Here is a 23,573-nt window from a genome sequence, read left to right on the forward strand (position 1 = left end):
TTTTGTAATTAATTCTATTTTTGTGTAGAGTCAAATCTATAATTATTAATTCCCTGTTATTATTATTTGTACTTAATCCATTTTTTTGTGTGTGTGTACGTTATCCATGTATTTTTTCTGCTCCATCTGAGGTGTTTTATCTTTTTATTCATATTTTATTCTTTATTGTTACCTTATTTACACATGTGCAGTGCGTTTTATAGTCATCATTTCTATTTTTTTTCTAATCCATATTTTATTTGTATTTGATCTTGTTTTTTTTTTCTTTCCTGTGCCTATTCTCTTTTAATATGTTATTTTGCCTTTTTGTTCTTCCACCGTTCATTTTAGCTCTCAAGACCCGCCTCTTCTCTGTATTCATAGCCTCATCCACTCTCACTAAGCAACAACACCATTTTCATCACTACCACCATTAGCATCACCACTACCAGCGCTACCACAATTATCACCCACTATCAGTACCACCACAACTTGCTCCACTATCATCACTACCACCGCCATAAGCACTCACGCACCTGACATTAGGACTAACCCCCCCCCATCACCACTACCACCCTCCCCCATCAGCACCACCACCACTAAGTGTCTCGTTCTGCCCCTACAGACCATCCACTTAGTGAGGGACGAGCCACAGTACGAGAAGATCCCCTACAGCATCCCTGAAGTACGTTACCCCTCACTTACGTGCCTCTTGGGCCTGTTCGCCCAGCTTGTGGCTGCTTGCACATTGTTTCATTGCAGTTATTTCATCATGTTTTGATATATTGTGCTACTGCGCCTGTGTTTATAGTCATATTTTGGTAGTGTACACAACTTGTGTTTTGCTGTATTACGCTTTTTATTATTAAGCTTGTGTTTTTTTGTTTTATTAGGCTTATTTTTATTTCTTCTATTTTGGGGTATAGAGCTTTTTTTTTTTAGATTGGGTCCAGCCTTAAGCCTAAGCACAGAAGTACAATGAACTTTAAGAACTCTTTGATAACAATCTAGGACCACAGTAATTTGCCTACTTTAAATTTTAGAGTTAAAATTTAAAAAGTTTTACTTACTCCCCATCTATTTTCCCTATAATTTCTATTATTTATTTGTGCCCACCACAACAGCTGTTTTAACTCCCTGGTACCTATTTACTGTTGGGTGAACAGAGGCATCAGGTGTGTGTGTGTGTTTCTCTGAGTGACTACGGGGAAGCGAGGTTTAGGTCTTTATGCCCCCGAATACTAATGTGTTTGTACCTATTGCATTACAACTCGTCTGACGTTCGAAATCTTTGTCAAATCAGGCTGTAAAAGTCATGGATGGAGGGGTGGCTTCCACAACTTCTTCCATTGCATTCCACTTGTTGACTGCTCGTAAAGCGTACGAGTCTTCCTATATACTGTATTCAGTTCATTTGCATTTCCAACTTCCATGTATGTTCTTTTGTTCTCCTTTCTCTCACTTTGAGAGAGGCTGTCCTTTTCTACCTTGTATATTCCTCTTCTCTGTATCTTTTTACCATGCATATTTTTGGACCTTTTCTTAGCTTCTCTGCATTGTTTTGTTGAACCAGGGACTTGCTGTTTCCCCGGGGTAATGATGCTCGCCTCGTCTACACACCTCCTGGAGTGGCAGTTTAGCTCCTCTGTAGCATACCTGGTTGATGGGGTTCTGGGAGTTCTTCTACTCTCCAAGCCCGGCCCGAGGCCAGGCTTGACTTGTGAGAGTTTGGTCCACCAGGCTGTTGCTTGGAGCGGCCCGAGGCCAGGCTTGACTTGTGAGAGTTTGGTCCACCAGGCTGTTGCTTGGAGCGGCCCGAGGCCAGGCTTGACTTGTGAGAGCTTTGTCCACCAGGCTGTTGCTTGGAGCGGCCCGAGACCCACATACCTACCACAGCCGGGTTATCTATTCTACCCGTAGGTGGTAGCTGCCTGGGTCATCTGGACTTCATGTAGGAAGCTACTTGCCTTGCTGTAGCGTCCCTCCCCCCCCCCATCTTGCCTGTAGCCCCCACTCCTCACGTCTGTAGTTGCTCTCTTCTACCTCAACGGGTGTCTTCATCTCACCAACTCCTTTAGCAGCATTAAGTACCCGATCACAATAATGCGGTATTTGATAGCCCCTGGAGTCATCTAATTCTTTATCTTATTGACATGTGTGTCTTAAGTAAGGTCCTGTAATATGTGGCTTCAAGAAGTTTTTATCAGCTGTGTCCATTAGCTTTGCTCTCCATATCTCGTCAAAACCTATGGAAGTCCTGATTTATCCAGTCTATTTCCCCTGTGATTCAAATCTCCAAGTATGAGAACCTTTGCCCTTGCCGCTGTGACTGACTTTCTCCATCATTTTTCGACAAAAAATGTCGTACTTTTTTTTCCCTATAGGCCGTATATTGTTTGGTGGGAGATTATAACTCCACACTATCACTAACCAGTGATAGCATTGTTCGAACAAACATTGTTCACTCAGTATGTGTTCGGAGGCACTAATTATGGTAATTAAACGAATTTTTCTTGCATTTGTGACATTTAAAATTTGCTCGAGCGACATGAAATATATAGTCGTTGATGTTAATACGACTTAACACTAATATCGTTTCCGATGATAATTTTGAGAAAATAATTTGAACATCAAATGTTTGAATTATTATTATCACAGTAGCCATTTTAAATAATACTACAGACATAGTTTTTATGAATAATAATTGGAATACATTAATGTAAATGAAATACAATATAATTTTAATTATGTAATAATAATAATAATTAGGATATTATGCAGATAGTTACCCTGACTTCCTGCTGTGTCGTCATGAAGCAGGAAATTTTAATAGTTAATCTAAAAAAAAATATATAATGTTCCCGAAACATTACAATAATGTAATATACACAAAGTTCAACAGAGCCATTCATAGTAACTTTATATAAAGTTCAACAGGAAGACTGTTCAATATGTTGTGTAGTGCATCATGGATATACAAAGGGACACGTTCAAAGTGATCTAAGATCCACACTACTGATGCACTTGATAGTGCGTATATGCATAAGTTTTAATAAGTGCATGAATCAATGCATACTTTCACAGCGTATGTATGGCTCACTGGTATATATATGAGTAAGGTTAATTATGCCAGTATTGCGACTAACAAGCGTAGCTCACAAGGGTTAAATGTAATATGAACTCAGACACAGAGTCCTTGTATTCGTCTAGATGTACTCACTGGTCCAGCAATGACGTTTCACTCGTTTTTCTTGTATTTCAAGCTCTGTATCGAACTGTCCACGAGAATTACATCATACTGTTTGTTTCATTTACTTACGATTCGAGTGTAGAAGTTTCTTCTGTGTGGCTCATTGAGTGTCTGGTTTCCATTTGTCGCTTCTCTCTCACACACACACACACACACACACACGGGGGCCTGGTAGCCTGGTGGATAGCGTGCAGGGCTCGTAATTCTGTGGCGCGGGTTCGATTCCCGCACCAGCACCAGGCAGAAACACATGGGTAAAGTTTCTTTCACCCTGAATGCCCCTGTTAACTAGCAGTAAATAGGTACCTGGGAGTTAGTCAGCTGTCACGGGCTGCTTCCTGGGGTGTGTGTGGTGTGGAAAAAACAGTAATTAGTAAACAGTTGAGAGGCGGGCCGAAAGAGCAAAGCTCAACCTCCACAAATACAACTACGTGAATACAACTAGGTGAATACACACACACACGTTAAAATTGCCTTAAGGGTCGTGTTTAGAGAAACAGGAACAAACAGAAATGGAAAAAGAATTCACTATCCCGGGACCCCTGGACCCCCTCCTCCCTGTTTGTGAACCAAATACGCCAGAGAGGCAGGATATATAGACACGAGATCCACACTACTGATGCACTTGATAGTGCGTATATGCATAGGTTTTAATAAGTGTGCACGAATCAATGTATACTTTCAAGCCATTTGGAGAAAAGCCGTAAAGCCGAGTGGTGATTAAACCCATACGGAACTCTTCAAGAAACAAAGAGTTTCTTAAGGAGATTTTCAAGACCAAACCCAAGACTTCCAGAATGGAGAAACTAGCTCCAGAAGGCTTCACAGCGCCGTGTCTATTACACAGGGACGCTACACATGCTGCACAACAACTTGCAACCAGAGGAAAAGACTACAGAATTGCTGGGTGACTTTCAACGAGGGACTTTGCTATGCTTTAGCGAGAGAGAATATGGGGAGTCGAGGCATGGCACAGTGCCTCTCACCAGCTAGGCTAGAGTGCTGGGACAAGCCCAGGAATATTAAGGGTCACGGGGTCTAAGCGGAAGAACTAGTACCTTCGTACAACAATTTCCCATCTCAAATTTTTGCACAATTAAAAACCAACGAATTTGTTGTTATTCTCGCCTCGTATTGCTTTTGTCGGTAAATTTCTTCTGTATGAATTATTGATTTTGTTCTGTAGTTCTTTTTAAAATGTAACTATATTTTCACATGTGCATACCTTTTTTGTTACTGTTCTTTTGTATAATACACATGTATTTTAAGCATATATTTCATATATGTACAGTATGTATATGTATCACTCAAGAGTCTATTGCCTTCCTGAGTATTTAATGCAATTTTTCATTTGCTATTTTACGGTATTGGCATATACATAATGTTATACTCATAATGCTTATACTCATAATGTTTATGCTCATACAAAGTTAATAGGCACGATTGTCTTCCTAAATGTATAATACCTATGATATTACCCATGACCGTACCTATGGTTACTCAGGATGAAAGTACAAAATATGGGCTGTTGTACCCAACACAAAAAAGTCAAACTTTTATACTATTACTTTTGTAGAGGACACAAGAAAGAAGGCAACCCAACCTAACTTTCCCTAGGCCTAGTATACCACATAGTTGTACTAAATTAGGCCTATGATTGCCTATGTTAGGTCTAGGATTGCTTATTTAAACCTAAGTTAGGTTTATGGTTACTGTTTAATTCTTGCTTTGCCATTTAAAAATGAAATGGAACAAAATATGAACTTTTTTCTGGTACAGTTGTTCATATTTTGTACACAGTAGCCATAGGTTCTGTTTTATTGGAGGATATGTTGCTTTATAAACATTAACGTTAGAGACACTTCGTCCATTATTTACACTCAAAAGACACCCACTGTAGGCACTTAGTCCATTGTTTACACTCAAAAGACACCCACTGTAGGCACTTAGTCCATTGTTTACACTCAAAAGACACCCACTGTAGGCACTTAGTCCATTGTTTACACTCAAAAGACACCCACTGTAGGCACTTAGTCCATTGTTTACACTCAAAAGACACCCACTGTAGGCACTTAGTCCATTGTGTACACTCAAAAGACACCCACTGTAGGCACTTAGTCCATTGTTTACACTCAAAAGACACCCACTGTAGGCACTTAGTCCATTTTATCATTGACGTCGATACTCGGTGCCGAGAAATGACATCTTTCTGGGTGTTGACAGTGCGTGGCGGTGGTGGGCGAGGACGGGGAGAAGGCACAGTGCCGCGTCCTGGACTGTGACACCATCACGCAGGTGAAGGCCAAGATCCTGGACGCCCTCTACCGGAACACACCGCAGTCCCTCCGACCCTCCGTCCATGAGGTTGATCTAGGTAAGTCTACCCCGCTGGTATTTTATCAAATCGCCACATTTTTGGGGGGCCACCTGAGCAACACAAATGCGAACGAGCTTGAATGGTCCCTGAATTTAATGTGCAATTACCTAATTATTCAATTACAATTAACGTTGTTCAAGCAAACGTTATTCAAGTGACTGGATGGTGATGTTTATCCGGTGAAGGTCCTCGGAGCTGGCCCTCAGGCGTCAAGCGTGCCAGTGGAGCTCTGGTTTAGGATATAACTTTGTCGAGGAGATGCGAGGGCCTAAGGAAGGTGACTGAATGTACCACCATCATCATTGGAAAAGGAAAGTGACTAGGTTGTTAGCCTTGAAAAAGGAGAGCGAGGGATCATCTCTCTGGAAAAGGGTCCTCTGGGAGCTTTCATATCCTTTGAAAAAGGGACATTCAAGGGGGGCTCATTTCCCCTGGAAAAGGGTCATCCAAGGGGACTCATTTCCCCTGGAAAGGGTCATCCAAGGGGGCTCATTTCCCTGGGAAAACGTAATCCAGGGGATGCTTTCATCGCCCTGGAAAAGGGTTATTTCAGGGTAGTAAAGGGGTGTGGGATGGAGGTTACTGGGAGAGATGGAAGTAGACCAGAAAGTTAATTGTTTTAGGATATTAAACAATATCTATTTGGACTAACAGCGGTCGAGAGTGAAGCTTCATTAACAGTTTTGCGTTGCCTCTGATAACGTGTTTCCTATGAGATGCTCTTAATTTAACATTGAATTATACAAATGTCTTTTTGTGTGTGTATTTGAGAGTTTGCTTCACATGCACTATATAGTGAGCCCAAGCGTTCGTCGGTCAAATAAATTGAAAAATATCCATATTCGTTAAATATGATTTTTTTTTGTCATGTGTTGGCGATGAGTTCACCGGGTCTCCTCCAGTTGTCTACGGCTGGTATCCGGCCAGCAGCCGGTCTCCTGGCGGGCTCTGCCCTCGCGTCAGCCGGAATTTAGGTGAAGATAACGAAGTAAACATTGGAGCGTATAATCAGTTAGGGACAATCTGCCAAAAAGTAAACAATTAACCTTCCACGCCTCGCTTACTCAATTTTTTGGTTGCAGCAAAATTGGTTATGTTTTGTATTGCAATATTGCCGTTGCGAGCGTTGCACGACTAGTATTTGTTGGCGCGAGTTTTGGCCTCGTTCTCAGAGAATTTTTGCCGTCGTTCACTCACACGAATAGTTCTCGCTCACGATTTTATTTGCTTACGTTCATTTACGCTTGTAATCGAAGTTTGACCTTTGGGAACGTGCTTTGAAGAACCTAATTAGCGTCATTTGGTTCCACATATTCCTTCTGTTGTCCCACGACGCCATATTGGTTCTGCTAACAGCTGACGGCTGGTTGCGCTGATATCGACTAGTGCAACTTGTTGGTATTTTAAGCCTCGCTGTAATCTGGTGGGAGGGGGTATTGTTTATGCTTGTGTACTCCTCCATGTCTGTGTGGGGATTTATAATGTTTGTGTGGGGCCTATGGTGTTGGTGGCGAGCGGTTGCAGCCATGGGGAATATGTTGCGTATTTTAAGGGCCAGCAAAGACTACCAGTGTCTTCCCAGGGGGCTACCACAAGTTAACCTTCCCAGGACCCACCCTGGGGGGGGAAACCTCAGGTGACCTGCCCTGGGGGCTACCACAGCTGACCTACCCTGTGGGGGCTACCACAACTGACACCTTAGGGGTTACCACAGCTGACCTACCTTGGGGTTACCACAGCTCACCTACCCTGCGGTCTACCATAATTCACCTACCCATGGACTACCACAGCTCACCTACCCTGGGGCTACCACAGCTGGCCTACCCTGGAGGGCTATCACAGCTGGCCTACCCAGGGGGGCTACCACAGCTGACCTACCTTGGGGAGCTACTACAGGATGACCTACCCTAGGGGCTACCAGAGGAGGACCCACCTTAGGGACTACCACAGCTAACCTACCCAGGGAGACTACCACAGCTGACCTACCCTGGGGGGCTACCACAGTTGACCTACCCTGGGGGGCTACCACAGTTGGCCTACCCAGGGGGACTACCACAGCTGGCCGACCCCAGGGGGACTACCACAGCTGACCTACCCTGGGGGCTACCACAGCTGACCTACCCTGGGGACTACCACAGTTGACTTAGCCCCCCCGGGGTAAGTCAACTGTGGTAGTCCCCAAGGGTAAGTCTTCCTGTCGTAGCCTTCAGGGTAGGTCAACTGTGGTAGCCCCCAGGGTGGATCATCCTATGGTAGCCCCCTAGGGTAGGTCAGCTGTGGTAGCCCCCAGGGTAGGTCAGCCGTGGTAGCCCTCAGGGTAGGTCAGCTATGATAGCCCCTAGGGTAGGTCAGCTATGATAGCCCCTAGGGTAGGTCAGCTATGATAGCCCCCAGGGCAGGTCAGCTGTGGTAGCCCCCAGGGTAGGTCAGCTGTGATAGCCTTCGGGGTAGATCAGCTGTGGTAGCCCCCCCCCCTGGGTAGGTGAACTGTGGTAGTCCCCCAAGGTAGGTCAGCTGTGATAGTCCCCCAGAGTAGGTCAGCTGTGGTAGCCCTCCCAAAGGATAAGTTATCCTGTGGTAGCCTCCAGGGTAGGTCAGCTGTGGTAGCCCCCAGGGTAGGTCAGCTGTGGTAGCCCCCCAGGGTAGGTCAGCCGTGGTAGTCCTCAGGGTAGGTCAGCTATGATAGCCTCTAGGGTAGGTCAGATGTGGTATCCCCCAGGGTAGGTCAGCTGTGGTAGCCCCCAGAACAGGTCAGCTGTGGTAGTCCCCAGGGTAAGTCAGCTGTAGTAGCCTTCTGGGTAGATCAGCTGTGGTAGCCCTCCCTGGGTAGGTGAACTGTGGTAATCCCCCAGGGTAGGTCAACTGTGATAGCCCCCCAGAGTAGGTCAGCTGTGGTAGGCCCCCCTGGGTAGGTCAACTGTGGTAGCCCCCCAGGGTAAGTCAGCTGTGGTAGTCCCCCAGGGCTACCACAGCTGACCTACCCTGGGGGACTACCACAGTTTACCTACCCAGTGGGCTACCACAGCTGACCTACCCTAGGGGGCTACCACAGCTGACCTATCCTAGGGGGCTACCACAGCTGACCTACCCTAGGGGCTACCACAGCTGACCTACCCTAAGTCAGCTGTGGTAGCCCCTAGGGTAGGTGAGCTGTGGTAGCCCCTAGGGTAGGTCAGCTGTGGTAGCCCACTGGGTAGGTCAGCTGTGGTAGTCCCCCAGGGTAGGTCAACTGTGGTCCCCCAGGGTAGGTCAGCTGTGGTAGTCCCCCAGGGTAGGTCAGCTGTGGTAGTCCCCCACGGTAGGTCAGCTGTGGTAGTCCCCCAGGGTAGGTCAGCTGTGGTAGTCCCCAGGGTAGGTCAGCTGTGGTAGTCCCCAGGATAGGTCAGCTGTGGTAGCCTCTAGGGCAGATAAGCTCTGGTAGCCCCAGGGTAGGTCAGCTGTGGTAGTCCCCCACGGTAGGTCAGCTGTGGTAGTCCCCCAGGGTAGGTCAGCTGTGGTAGTCCCCAGGGTACGTCAGCTGTGGTAGCCCCAGGGTAGGTCAGCTGTGGTAGCCCCCAGAGTAGGTCAGCTGTGGTAGCCCCCAGAGTAGGTCAGCTGTGATAGTCCCCAGGATAGGTCAGCAGTGGTAGCCCCCAGGGTAGGTCAGCTGTGGTAGTCCCCAGGATAGGTCAGCTGTGGTAGCCCCCAGGATAGGTCAGCAGTGGTAGCCCCCAGGGTAGGTCAGCTGTGGTAGCCCCCAGGCTAGGTCAGCTGTGGTAGCCCCCAGGCTAGGTCAGCTGTGGTAGCCTCTAGGGCAGATAAGCTGTGGTAGCCCCCAGGATAGGTCAGCTGTGGTAGCCCCTAGGGTAGGTCAGCTGTGGTAGCCCCCAGGGTAGGTCAGCTGTGGTAGCCCCCAGGGTAGGTCAGCTGTGGTAGCCCCCAGGATAGGTCAGCTGTGGTAGCCCCCAGGATAGGTCAGCTGTGGTAGCCCCCAGGATAGGTCAGCTGTGGTAGCCCCTAGGGTAGGTCAGCTGTGGTAGCCCCCAGAGTAGGTCAGCTGTGGTAGCCCTCCCAAAGGATAAGTTATCCTGTGGTAGCCTCCAGGGTAGGTCAGCTGTGGTAGCCCCCAGGGTAGGTCAGCTGTGGTAGCCCCCCAGGGTAGGTCAGCCGTGGTAGTCCTCAGGGTAGGTCAGCTATGATAGCCTCTAGGGTAGGTCAGATGTGGTATCCCCCAGGGTAGGTCAGCTGTGGTAGCCCCCAGAACAGGTCAGCTGTGGTAGTCCCCAGGGTAAGTCAGCTGTAGTAGCCTTCTGGGTAGATCAGCTGTGGTAGCCCTCCCTGGGTAGGTGAACTGTGGTAATCCCCCAGGGTAGGTCAACTGTGGTAGGCCCCCCTGGGTAGGTCAGCTGTGGTAGTCCCCCAGGGCTACCACAGCTGACCTACCCTGGGGGACTACCACAGTTTACCTACCCAGTGGGCTACCACAGCTGACCTACCCTAGGGGGCTACCACAGCTGACCTACCCTAGGGGGCTACCACAGCTGACCTACCCTAGGGGCTACCACAGCTGACCTACCCTAAGTCAGCTGTGGTAGCCCCTAGGGTAGTTCAGCTGTGGTAGCCCCTAGGGTAGGTCAGCTGTGGTAGCCCACTGGGTAGGTCAGCTGTGGTAGTCCCCCAGGGTAGGTCAGCTGTGGTAGCCCCCCTGGGTAGGTCAACTGTGGTCCCCCAGGGTAGGTCAGCTGTGGTAGTCCCCCAGGGTAGGTCAGCTGTGGTAGTCCCCAGGGTAGGTCAGCTGTGGTAGTCCCCAGGATAGGTCAGCTGTGGTAGCCTCTAGGGCAGATAAGCTCTGGTAGCCCCAGGGTAGGTCAGCTGTGGTAGTCCCCCACGGTAGGTCAGCTGTGGTAGTCCCCCAGGGTAGGTCAGCTGTGGTAGTCCCCAGGGTACGTCAGCTGTGGTAGCCCCCAGAGTAGGTCAGCTGTGGTAGCCCCCAGAGTAGGTCAGCTGTGATAGTCCCCAGGATAGGTCAGCAGTGGTAGCCCCCAGGGTAGGTCAGCTGTGGTAGTCCCCAGGATAGGTCAGCTGTGGTAGCCCCCAGGATAGGTCAGCAGTGGTAGCCCCCAGGGTAGGTCAGCTGTGGTAGCCCCCAGGCTAGGTCAGCTGTGGTAGCCCCCAGGCTAGGTCAGCTGTGGTAGCCTCTAGGGCAGATAAGCTGTGGTAGCCCCCAGGATAGGTCAGCTGTGGTAGCCCCTAGGGTAGGTCAGCTGTGGTAGCCCCCAGGGTAGGTCAGCTGTGGTAGCCCCCAGGGTAGGTCAGCTGTGGTAGCCCCCAGGATAGGTCAGCTGTGGTAGCCCCCAGGATAGGTCAGCTGTGGTAGCCCCCAGGATAGGTCAGCTGTGGTAGCCCCCAGGATAGGTCAGCTGTGGTAGCCCCTAGGGTAGGTCAGCTGTGGTAGCCCCCAGGGTAGGTCAGCTGTGGTAGCCCCCAGGGTAGGTCAGCTGTGGTAGCCCCTAGGGTAGGTCAGCTGTGGTAGCCCCTAGGGTAGGTCAGCTGTGGTAGCCCCCAGGGTAGGTCAGCTGTGGTAGTCCCCCAGGGTAGGTCAGCTGTGGTAGCCCCCCCTGGGTAGGTCAACTGTGGTAGCCCCCTGGGTAGGTCAACTGTGGTAGTCCCCAAGGGTAGGTCAGCTGTAGTAGCCCCCCAGGGTAGGTCAACTGTGGTAATCCCCCAGGGTAGGTCAGCTGTGGTACTCCCCCAGGGCTACCACAGCTGACCTACTCTAGGGGCTACCACAGCTGACCTCCCCTGGGGGGCTACCATAGCTGACCTTCCCTGGGGGGCAACAACAGCTGACCTACCCTAGGGTGCTACCACAGCTGACCTACCCTGGGGGCTACCACAGCTGACCTACCCTAGAGACTACCACAGCTGACCTACCCTGGAGACTACCACAGCTGACCTTCCCTGGGGGCTACCACAGCTGACCTACCCTGGGGACTACCACAGCTGACCTACCCTGGGGGCTACCACAGCTGACCTACCCTGGGGGCTACCACAGCTGACCTACCCTAGGGGCTATCATAGCTGAACTACTCTGGGGGCTACCACAGCTGACCTACCCTGGGGGACTACCACAGTTTACCTACCCAGTGGGCTACCACAGCTGACCTACCCTAGGGGGCTACCACAGCTGACCTACCCTGAGGGACTACAACAGCTGACCTACCCTGGGGGACTACCACAGTTGACCTACCCAGGGGGGCTACCACAGCTGACCTACCCCGGGGGACTACCACAGCTGACCTACCCTGGGGGACTACCACAGCTGACCTACCCAGGGGGACTACCACAGCTGACCTACTCTGGGGGCTACCAGAGCAGACCTCCCCTGGGGGGCTACCACAGCTGACCTACCCAGGGGGGCTACCACAGCTGACCTACCCTGGGGGCTACCACAGCTGACCTACCCTAAGTCAGCTGTGGTAGCCCCTAGGATAGGTAAGCTGTGGTAGCCCCTAGGGTAGGTCAGCTGTGGTAGCCCACTGGGTAGGTCAGCTGTGGTAGTCCCCCAGGGTAGGTCAGATGTGGTAGCCCCCTAGGGTAGGTCAGCTGTGGTAGCCCCCTAGGGTAGGTCAACTGTGGTAGCCCCCCTGGGTAGGTCAGCTGTGGTAATCCCCCAGGGTAGGTCAGCTGTGGTAGTCCCCCAGGGTAGGTCAGCTGTGGTAGCCCCCCTGGGTAGGTCAACTGTGGTAGTCCCCCAGGGTAGGTCAGCTGTGGTAGTCCCCCAGGGTAGGTCAGCTGTGGTAGTCCCCAGGATAGGTCAGCTGTGGTATCCTCTAGGGCAGATAAGCTCTGGTAGCCCCTAGGATAGGTCAGCTGTGGTAGCCCCCAGGATAGGTCAGCTGTGGTAGCCCCCAGGGTAGGGCAGCTGTGGTAGCCTCTAGGGCAGATAAGCTGTGGTAGCCCCCAGGATAGGTCAGCTGTGGTAGCCCCCAGGGTAGGTCAGCTGTGGTAGCCCCCAGGGTAGGTCAGCTGTGGTAGCCCCCAGGGTAGGTCAGCTGTGGTAGCCCCCAGGGTAGGTCAGCTGTGGTAGCCCCCAGGGTAGGTCAGCTGTGGTAGCCCCTAGGGTAGGTCAGCTGTGGTAGCCCCCAGGGTAGGTCAGCTGTGGTAGCCCCCAGGGTAGGTCAGCTGTGGTAGCCCCCAGGGTAGGTCAGCTGTGGTAGCCCCCAGGGTAGGTCAGCTGTGGTAGCCCCCAGGGTAGGTCAGCTGTGGTAGCCCCCAGGGTAGGTCAGCTGTGGTAGCCCCTAGGGTAGGTCAGCTGTGGTAGCCCCTAGGGTAGGTCAGCTGTGGTAGCCCCCAGGGTAGGTCAGCTGTGGTAGTCCCCCAGGGTAGGTCAGCTGTGGTAGCCCCCCCTGGGTAGGTCAACTGTGGTAGCCCCCTGGGTAGGTCAACTGTGGTAGTCCCCAAGGGTAGGTCAGCTGTAGTAGCCCCCCAGGGTAGGTCAACTGTGGTAATCCCCCAGGGTAGGTCAGCTGTGGTACTCCCCCAGGGCTACCACAGCTGACCTACTCTAGGGGCTACCACAGCTGACCTCCCCTGGGGGGCTACCATAGCTGACCTTCCCTGGGGGGCAACAACAGCTGACCTACCCTAGGGTGCTACCACAGCTGACCTACCCTGGGGGCTACCACAGCTGACCTACCCTAGAGACTACCACAGCTGACCTACCCTGGAGACTACCACAGCTGACCTTCCCTGGGGGCTACCACAGCTGACCTACCCTGGGGACTACCACAGCTGACCTACCCTGGGGGCTACCACAGCTGACCTACCCTGGGGGCTACCACAGCTGACCTACCCTAGGGGCTATCATAGCTGAACTACTCTGGGGGCTACCACAGCTGACCTACCCTGGGGGACTACCACAGTTTACCTACCCAGTGGGCTACCACAGCTGACCTACCCTAGGGGGCTACCACAGCTGACCTACCCTGAGGGACTACAACAGCTGACCTACCCTGGGGGACTACCACAGTTGACCTACCCAGGGGGGCTACCACAGCTGACCTACCCCGGGGGACTACCACAGCTGACCTACCCTGGGGGACTACCACAGCTGACCTACCCAGGGGGACTACCACAGCTGACCTACTCTGGGGGCTACCAGAGCAGACCTCCCCTGGGGGGCTACCACAGCTGACCTACCCAGGGGGGCTACCACAGCTGACCTACCCTGGGGGCTACCACAGCTGACCTACCCTAAGTCAGCTGTGGTAGCCCCTAGGATAGGTAAGCTGTGGTAGCCCCTAGGGTAGGTCAGCTGTGGTAGCCCACTGGGTAGGTCAGCTGTGGTAGTCCCCCAGGGTAGGTCAGATGTGGTAGCCCCCTAGGGTAGGTCAGCTGTGGTAGCCCCCTAGGGTAGGTCAACTGTGGTAGCCCCCCTGGGTAGGTCAGCTGTGGTAATCCCCCAGGGTAGGTCAGCTGTGGTAGTCCCCCAGGGTAGGTCAGCTGTGGTAGCCCCCCTGGGTAGGTCAACTGTGGTAGTCCCCCAGGGTAGGTCAGCTGTGGTAGTCCCCCAGGGTAGGTCAGCTGTGGTAGTCCCCAGGATAGGTCAGCTGTGGTATCCTCTAGGGCAGATAAGCTCTGGTAGCCCCTAGGATAGGTCAGCTGTGGTAGCCCCCAGGATAGGTCAGCTGTGGTAGCCCCCAGGGTAGGGCAGCTGTGGTAGCCTCTAGGGCAGATAAGCTGTGGTAGCCCCCAGGATAGGTCAGCTGTGGTAGCCCCCAGGGTAGGTCAGCTGTGGTAGCCCCCAGGGTAGGTCAGCTGTGGTAGCCCCCAGGGTAGGTCAGCTGTGGTAGCCCCCAGGGTAGGTCAGCTGTGGTAGCCCCTAGGGTAGGTCAGCTGTGGTAGCCCCCAGGGTAGGTCAGCTGTGGTAGCCCCCAGGGTAGGTCAGCTGTGGTAGCCCCCAGGGTAGGTCAGCTGTGGTAGCCCCCAGGGTAGGTCAGCTGTGGTAGCCCCCAGGGTAGGTCAGCTGTGGTAGCCCCTAGGGTAGGTCAGCTGTGGTAGCCCCCAGGGTAGGTCAGCTGTGGTAGCCCCCAGGGTAGGTCAGCTGTGGTAGCCCCCAGGGTAGGTCAGCTGTGGTAGCCCCCAGGGTAGGTCAGCTGTGGTAGTTCCCAGGGTAGGTCAGCTGTGGTAGTCCCCAGGATAGGTCAGCAGTGGTAGCCCCCCAGGGTAGGTCAGCTGTGGTAGTCCCCAGGATAGGTCAGCTGTGGTAGCCCCTAGGGTAGGTCAGCTGTGGTAGCCCCCAGGGTAGGTCAGCTGTGGTAGTCCCCCAGGGTAGGTCAGCTGTGGTAGTCCCCCAGGGTAGGTCAGCTGTGGTAGTCCCCCAGGGTAGGTCAGCTGTGGTAGTCCCCAGGGTAGGTCAGCTGTGGTAGCCCCTAGGGTAGGTCAGCTGTGGTAGCCCCCAGGGTAGGTCAGCTGTGGTAGCCCCCAGGGTAGGTCAGCTGTGGTAGCCCCCAGGGTAGGTCAGCTGTGGTAGCCCCCAGGGTAGGTCAGCTGTGGTAGCCCCCAGGGTAGGTCAGCTGTGGTAGCCCCTAGGGTAGGTCAGCTGTGGTAGCCCCTAGGGTAGGTCAGCTGTGGTAGCCCCCAGGGTAGGTCAGCTGTGGTAGTCCCCCAGGGTAGGTCAGCTGTGGTAGCCCCCCCTGGGTAGGTCAACTGTGGTAGCCCCCTGGGTAGGTCAACTGTGGTAGTCCCCAAGGGTAGGTCAGCTGTAGTAGCCCCCCAGGGTAGGTCAACTGTGGTAATCCCCCAGGGTAGGTCAGCTGTGGTACTCCCCCAGGGCTACCACAGCTGACCTACTCTAGGGGCTACCACAGCTGACCTCCCCTGGGGGGCTACCATAGCTGACCTTCCCTGGGGGGCAACAACAGCTGACCTACCCTAGGGTGCTACCACAGCTGACCTACCCTGGGGGCTACCACAGCTGACCTACCCTAGAGACTACCACAGCTGACCTACCCTGGAGACTACCACAGCTGACCTTCCCTGGGGGCTACCACAGCTGACCTACCCTGGGGACTACCACAGCTGACCTACCCTGGGGGCTACCACAGCTGACCTACCCTGGGGGCTACCACAGCTGACCTACCCTAGGGGCTATCATAGCTGAACTACTCTGGGGGCTACCACAGCTGACCTACCCTGGGGGACTACCACAGTTTACCTACCCAGTGGGCTACCACAGCTGACCTACCCTAGGGGGCTACCACAGCTGACCTACCCTGAGGGACTACAACAGCTGACCTACCCTGGGGGACTACCACAGTTGACCTACCCAGGGGGGCTACCACAGCTGACCTACCCCGGGGGACTACCACAGCTGACCTACCCTGGGGGACTACCACAGCTGACCTACCCAGGGGGACTACCACAGCTGACCTACTCTGGGGGCTACCAGAGCAGACCTCCCCTGGGGGGCTACCACAGCTGACCTACCCAGGGGGGCTACCACAGCTGACCTACCCTGGGGGCTACCACAGCTGACCTACCCTAAGTCAGCTGTGGTAGCCCCTAGGATAGGTAAGCTGTGGTAGCCCCTAGGGTAGGTCAGCTGTGGTAGCCCACTGGGTAGGTCAGCTGTGGTAGTCCCCCAGGGTAGGTCAGATGTGGTAGCCCCCTAGGGTAGGTCAGCTGTGGTAGCCCCCTAGGGTAGGTCAACTGTGGTAGCCCCCCTGGGTAGGTCAGCTGTGGTAATCCCCCAGGGTAGGTCAGCTGTGGTAGTCCCCCAGGGTAGGTCAGCTGTGGTAGCCCCCCTGGGTAGGTCAACTGTGGTAGTCCCCCAGGGTAGGTCAGCTGTGGTAGTCCCCCAGGGTAGGTCAGCTGTGGTAGTCCCCAGGATAGGTCAGCTGTGGTATCCTCTAGGGCAGATAAGCTCTGGTAGCCCCTAGGATAGGTCAGCTGTGGTAGCCCCCAGGATAGGTCAGCTGTGGTAGCCCCCAGGGTAGGGCAGCTGTGGTAGCCTCTAGGGCAGATAAGCTGTGGTAGCCCCCAGGATAGGTCAGCTGTGGTAGCCCCCAGGGTAGGTCAGCTGTGGTAGCCCCCAGGGTAGGTCAGCTGTGGTAGCCCCCAGGGTAGGTCAGCTGTGGTAGCCCCCAGGGTAGGTCAGCTGTGGTAGCCCCTAGGGTAGGTCAGCTGTGGTAGCCCCCAGGGTAGGTCAGCTGTGGTAGCCCCCAGGGTAGGTCAGCTGTGGTAGCCCCCAGGGTAGGTCAGCTGTGGTAGCCCCCAGGGTAGGTCAGCTGTGGTAGCCCCCAGGGTAGGTCAGCTGTGGTAGCCCCTAGGGTAGGTCAGCTGTGGTAGCCCCCAGGGTAGGTCAGCTGTGGTAGCCCCCAGGGTAGGTCAGCTGTGGTAGCCCCCAGGGTAGGTCAGCTGTGGTAGCCCCCAGGGTAGGTCAGCTGTGGTAGTTCCCAGGGTAGGTCAGCTGTGGTAGTCCCCAGGATAGGTCATCAGTGGTAGCCCCCCAGGGTAGGTCAGCTGTGGTAGTCCCCAGGATAGGTCAGCTGTGGTAGCCCCTAGGGTAGGTCAGCTGTGGTAGCCCCCAGGGTAGGTCAGCTGTGGTAGTCCCCCAGGGTAGGTCAGCTGTGGTAGTCCCCCAGGGTAGGTCAGCTGTGGTAGTCCCCCAGGGTAGGTCAGCTGTGGTAGTCCCCAGGGTAGGTCAGCTGTGGTAGTCCCCAGGATAGGTCAGCTGTGGTAGCCTCTAGGGCAGATAAGCTCTGGTAGCCCCTAGGATAGGTCAGCTGTGGTAGTCCCCCACGGATAGGTCAGCTGTGGTAGCCCCCAGGGTAGGGCAGCTGTGGTAGCCTCTAGGGCAGATAAGCTGTGGTAGCCCCCAGGATAGGTCAGCTGTGGTAGCCCCCAGGGTAGGTCAGCTGTGGTAGCCCCCAGGGTAGGTCAGCTGTGGTAGTCCCCCAGGGTAGGTCAGCTGTGGTAGCCCCCCTGGGTAGGTCAACTGTGGTAGCCCCCTGGGTAGGTCAACTGTGGTAGTCCCGAAGGGTAGGTCAGCTGTAGTAGCCCCCCAGGGTAGGTCAACTGTGGTAATCCCCCAGGGTAGGTCAGCTGTGGTAGTCCCCCTGGGCTACCACAGCTGACCTACCCTGGGGGACTACCACAGCTGACCTACCCTGGGGGACTACCACAGTTGACCTACCCAGGGGGGCTACCACAGCTGACCTACCCTAGGGGCTATCATAGCTGAACTACTCTGGGGGCTACCACAGCTGACCTACCCTGGGGGACTACCACAGTTTACCTACCCAGTGGGCTACCACAGCTGACCTACCCTAGGGGGCTACCACAGCTGACCTACCCTGAGGGACTACAACAGCTGACCTACCCTGGGGGACTACCACAGTTGACCTACCCAGGGGGGCTACCACAGCTGACCTACCCCGGGGGACTACCACAGCTGACCTACCCTGGGGGACTACCACAGCTGACCTACCCAGGGGGACTACCACAGCTGACCTACTCTGGGGGCTACCAGAGCAGACCTCCCCTGGGGGGCTACCACAGCTGACCTACCCAGGGGGGCTACCACAGCTGACCTACCCTGGGGGCTACCACAGCTGACCTACCCTAAGTCAGCTGTGGTAGCCCCTAGGATAGGTAAGCTGTGGTAGCCCCTAGGGTAGGTCAGCTGTGGTAGCCCACTGGGTAGGTCAGCTGTGGTAGTCCCCCAGGGTAGGTCAGATGTGGTAGCCCCCTAGGGTAGGTCAGCTGTGGTAGCCCCCTAGGGTAGGTCAACTGTGGTAGCCCCCCTGGGTAGGTCAGCTGTGGTAATCCCCCAGGGTAGGTCAGCTGTGGTAGTCCCCCAGGGTAGGTCAGCTGTGGTAGCCCCCCTGGGTAGGTCAACTGTGGTAGTCCCCCAGGGTAGGTCAGCTGTGGTAGTCCCCCAGGGTAGGTCAGCTGTGGTAGTCCCCAGGATAGGTCAGCTGTGGTATCCTCTAGGGCAGATAAGCTCTGGTAGCCCCTAGGATAGGTCAGCTGTGGTAGCCCCCAGGATAGGTCAGCTGTGGTAGCCCCCAGGGTAGGGCAGCTGTGGTAGCCTCTAGGGCAGATAAGCTGTGGTAGCCCCCAGGATAGGTCAGCTGTGGTAGCCCCCAGGGTAGGTCAGCTGTGGTAGCCCCCAGGGTAGGTCAGCTGTGGTAGCCCCCAGGGTAGGTCAGCTGTGGTAGCCCCCAGGGTAGGTCAGCTGTGGTAGCCCCTAGGGTAGGTCAGCTGTGGTAGCCCCCAGGGTAGGTCAGCTGTGGTAGCCCCCAGGGTAGGTCAGCTGTGGTAGCCCCCAGGGTAGGTCAGCTGTGGTAGCCCCCAGGGTAGGTCAGCTGTGGTAGCCCCCAGGGTAGGTCAGCTGTGGTAGCCCCTAGGGTAGGTCAGCTGTGGTAGCCCCCAGGGTAGGTCAGCTGTGGTAGCCCCCAGGGTAGGTCAGCTGTGGTAGCCCCCAGGGTAGGTCAGCTGTGGTAGCCCCCAGGGTAGGTCAGCTGTGGTAGTTCCCAGGGTAGGTCAGCTGTGGTAGTCCCCAGGATAGGTCATCAGTGGTAGCCCCCCAGGGTAGGTCAGCTGTGGTAGTCCCCAGGATAGGTCAGCTGTGGTAGCCCCTAGGGTAGGTCAGCTGTGGTAGCCCCCAGGGTAGGTCAGCTGTGGTAGTCCCCCAGGGTAGGTCAGCTGTGGTAGTCCCCCAGGGTAGGTCAGCTGTGGTAGTCCCCCAGGGTAGGTCAGCTGTGGTAGTCCCCAGGGTAGGTCAGCTGTGGTAGTCCCCAGGATAGGTCAGCTGTGGTAGCCTCTAGGGCAGATAAGCTCTGGTAGCCCCTAGGATAGGTCAGCTGTGGTAGCCCCCAGGATAGGTCAGCTGTGGTAGCCCCCAGGGTAGGGCAGCTGTGGTAGCCTCTAGGGCAGATAAGCTGTGGTAGCCCCCAGGATAGGTCAGCTGTGGTAGCCCCCAGGGTAGGTCAGCTGTGGTAGCCCCCAGGGTAGGTCAGCTGTGGTAGTCCCCCAGGGTAGGTCAGCTGTGGTAGCCCCCCTGGGTAGGTCAACTGTGGTAGCCCCCTGGGTAGGTCAACTGTGGTAGTCCCGAAGGGTAGGTCAGCTGTAGTAGCCCCCCAGGGTAGGTCAACTGTGGTAATCCCCCAGGGTAGGTCAGCTGTGGTAGTCCCCCTGGGCTACCACAGCTGACCTACCCTGGGGGCTACCACAGCTGACCTACCCTAGGGGCTATCATAGCTGACCTACCCTGGGGGCTACCACAGCTGACCTACCCTGGGGGCTTACCACAGTTGACCTACCCAGGGGGCTACCACAGCTGACCTTCTCTGGGGCTACCACAGCTGACATCCCCTAGGGGGCTACCACAGCTGACATCCCCTGGGGGGCTACCACAGCTGACATCCCCTGGGGGGCTACCACAGCTGACATCCCCTGGGGGGCTACCACAGCTGACATCCCCTGGGGGGCTACCACAGCTGACCTACCCTGGGGGACTACCACAGCTGACCTACCCAGGGGGCTACCACAGCTGACCTCTGGGGGACTACCACAGCTGACCTCTGGGGGACTACCACAGCTGACCTACCCTGGGGGCTACCACAGCTGACCTATCCTGGGGGCTACCACAGCTTATCTGCCCTAGAGGCTACCACAGCTGACCTATCCTGGGGACTAACACAGCTGACCTACCCTGGGGGCTACCACAGCTGACCTACCCTGGGGGCTACCACAGCTGACCTACCCTGGGGGCTACCACAGCTGACCTACCCTGGGGACTACCACAGCTGACCTACCCTGGGGACTACCACAGTTGACCTACCCAGTGGGCTACCACAGCTGACCTACCCTAGGGGGCTACCACAGCTGACCTACCCTAGGGGGCTACCACAGCTGACCTACCCTAGGGGCTACCACAGCTGACCTACACTAAGTCAGCTGTGGTAGCCCCCCAGGGGAGGTCAGCTGTGGTAGCCCCCCCAGGGGAGGTCAGCTGTGGTAGCCCACTGGGTAGGTCAACTGTGGTAGTCCCCCAGGGTAGGTCAGCTGTGGTAGTCCCCCAGGGTAGGTCAGCTGTGGTAGTCCCCAGGGTAGGTCAGCTGTGGTAGTCCCCCAGGGCAGGTCAGCTGTGGTAGCCCCCCTGGGTAGGTCAGCTGTGGTAGCCCCCCTGGGTAGGTCAAGTGTGGTAGTCCCCAAGGGTAGGTCAGCTGTGGTAATCCCCCAGGGTAGGTCAGCTGTGGTAGTCCCCCAGGGCTACCACAGCTGACCTCCCCTGGGGGGCTACCACAGCTGACCTACCCTGGGGGGCTACTACAGCTGACCTACCCTTGGGGACTACCACAGTTGACCTACCCAGGGGGGCTACCACAGTTGACCTACCCAGGGGGGCTACTACAGTTGACCTACCCAGGGGGGCTACCACAGTTGACCTACCCAGGGGGACTACCACAGATGACCTACCCAGGGGGGCTACCACAGCTGACCTCTGGGGGACTACCACAGCTGACCTACCCTGGGGACTACCACAGCTGACCTACCCTGGGGGCTACCACAGCTGACCTACCCTGGGGGCTACCACAGCTGACCTACCCTGGGGGCTACCACAGCTGACCTACCCTAGGGGCTATCATAGCGGAACTACTCTGGGGGCTACCACAGCTGACCTACCCTGGGGGACTACCACAGTTTACCTACCCAGTGGGCTACCACAGCTGACCTACCCTGAGGGACTACAACAGCTGACCTACCCTGGGGGACTACCACAGTTGACCTACCCAGGGGGGCTACCACAGCTGACCTACCCCGGGGGACTACCACAGCTGACCTACCCTGGGGGACTACCACAGCTGACCTACCCTGGGGGACTACCACAGCTGACCTACCCAGGGGGACTACCACAGCTGACCTACTCTGGGGGCTACCAGAGCAGACCTCCCCTGGGGGGCTACCACAGCTGACCTACCCAGGGGGGCTACCACAGCTGACCTACCCTGGGGGCTACCACAGCTGACCTACCCTAAGTCAGCTGTGGTAGCCCCTAGGATAGGTAAGCTGTGGTAGCCCCTAGGGTAGGTCAGCTGTGGTAGCCCACTGGGTAGGTCAGATGTGGTAGCCCCCTAGGGTAGGTCAGCTGTGGTAGCCCCCTAGGGTAGGTCAACTGTGGTAGCCCCCCTGGGTAGGTCAGCTGTGGTAATCCCCCAGGGTAGGTCAGCTGTGGTAGTCCCCCAGGGTAGGTCAGCTGTGGTAGCCCCCCTGGGTAGGTCAACTGTGGTAGTCCCCCAGGGTAGGTCAGCTGTGGTAGTCCCCCAGGGTAGGTCAGCTGTGGTAGTCCCCCAGGGTAGGTCAGCTGTGGTATCCTCTAGGGCAGATAAGCTCTGGTAGCCCCTAGGATAGGTCAGCTGTGGTAGCCCCCAGGATAGGTCAGCTGTGGTAGCCCCCAGGGTAGGGCAGCTGTGGTAGCCTCTAGGGCAGATAAGCTGTGGTAGCCCCCAGGATAGGTCAGCTGTGGTAGCCCCCAGGGTAGGTCAGCTGTGGTAGCCCCCAGGGTAGGTCAGCTGTGGTAGTCCCCCAGGGTAGGTCAGCTGTGGTAGCCCCCCTGGGTAGGTCAACTGTGGTAGCCCCCTGGGTAGGTCAACTGTGGTAGTCCCGAAGGGTAGGTCAGCTGTAGTAGCCCCCCAGGGTAGGTCAACTGTGGTAATCCCCCAGGGTAGGTCAGCTGTGGTAGTCCCCCTGGGCTACCACAGCTGACCTACCCTGGGGGACTACCATAGCTGACCTACCCTAGGGTGCTACCACAGCTGACCTACCCTGGGGGCTACCACAGCTGACCTACCCTGGGGGCTACCACAGCTGGCCTACCCTGGGGGCAACCACAGCTGACCTACCCTGGGGGCTACCACAGCTGACCTACCCTGGGGGCTACCACAGCTGACCTACCCTGGGGGCTACCACAGCTGACCTACCCTGGGGACTACCACAGCTGACCTACCCTGGGGGCTACCACAGCTGACCTACCCTGGGGGCTACCACAGCTGACCTACCCTAGGGGCTACCACAGCTGACCTACCCTGGGGGCTACCACAGCTGACCTACCCTGGGGGCTACCACAGCTGACCTACCCTGGGGGCTACCACAGCTGACCTACCCTGGGGGCTACCACAGCTGACCTATCCTGGGGGCTACCACAGCTTATCTGCCCTAGAGGCTACCACAGCTGCCCTACCCTGGGGGCTACCACAGCTGACCTATCCTGGGGGCTACCACAGCTGACCTATCCTAGGGGCTACCAGAGCTTATCTGCCCTAGAGGATACCACAGCTGACCTATCCTGGGGACTACCACAGCTGACCTACCCTGGGGGACTACCACAGCTGACCTACCCTGGGGGACTACCACAGTTGACCTACCCAGGGGGGCTACCACAGCTGACCTACCCTGGGGGACTACCACAGCTGACCTACCCTGGGGGATTACCACAGCTGACCTACCCAGGGGGGCTACCACAGTTGACCTACCCTAGGGGGCTACCACAGCTGACCTACCCTAGGGGGCTACCACATCTGACCTACCCTGGGGGACTACCACAGCTGACCTACCCAGTGGGCTACCACAGCTGACCTACCCTAGGGGCTACCACAGCTTACCTATCCTAGGGGCTACCACAGCTGACTTAGGGTAGGTCAGCTGTGGTAGCCCCCAGGGTAGGTCAGCTGTGGTAGCCCCCCTGGGTAGGTCAGCTGTGGTAGCCCCCCAGGGGAGGTCTGCTCTGGTAGCCCCCAGAGTAGGTCAGCTGTGGTAGTCCCCCTGGGTAGGTCAGCTGTGGTAGTCCCCCAGGGTAGGTCAGCTGTGGTAGTCCCCCGGGGTAGGTCAGCTGTGGTAGCCCCCCTGGGTAGGTCAACTGTGGTAGTCCCCCAGGGTAGGTCAGCTGTTGTAGTCCCTCAGGGTAGGTCAGCTGTGGTA

General features: G+C 55.6%; 1 protein-coding gene across 1 annotated transcript in view; it reads left to right on the plus strand.

Moving 5' to 3' along the window:
* Positions 1-23,573, plus strand: part of LOC123746647 (plexin-B) — a 133,762-nt gene that overhangs the window by 97,093 nt on the left and 13,096 nt on the right. Inside the window, 2 exon segments of the mRNA XM_069316881.1 lie at positions 605-664; positions 5,453-5,603. Coding sequence (XP_069172982.1) covers positions 605-664; positions 5,453-5,603 — 211 coding nt within the window.

Source organism: Procambarus clarkii, chromosome 85 (genome assembly GCF_040958095.1).
Source record: "Procambarus clarkii isolate CNS0578487 chromosome 85, FALCON_Pclarkii_2.0, whole genome shotgun sequence".
NCBI lineage: Eukaryota > Metazoa > Arthropoda > Malacostraca > Decapoda > Cambaridae > Procambarus > Procambarus clarkii.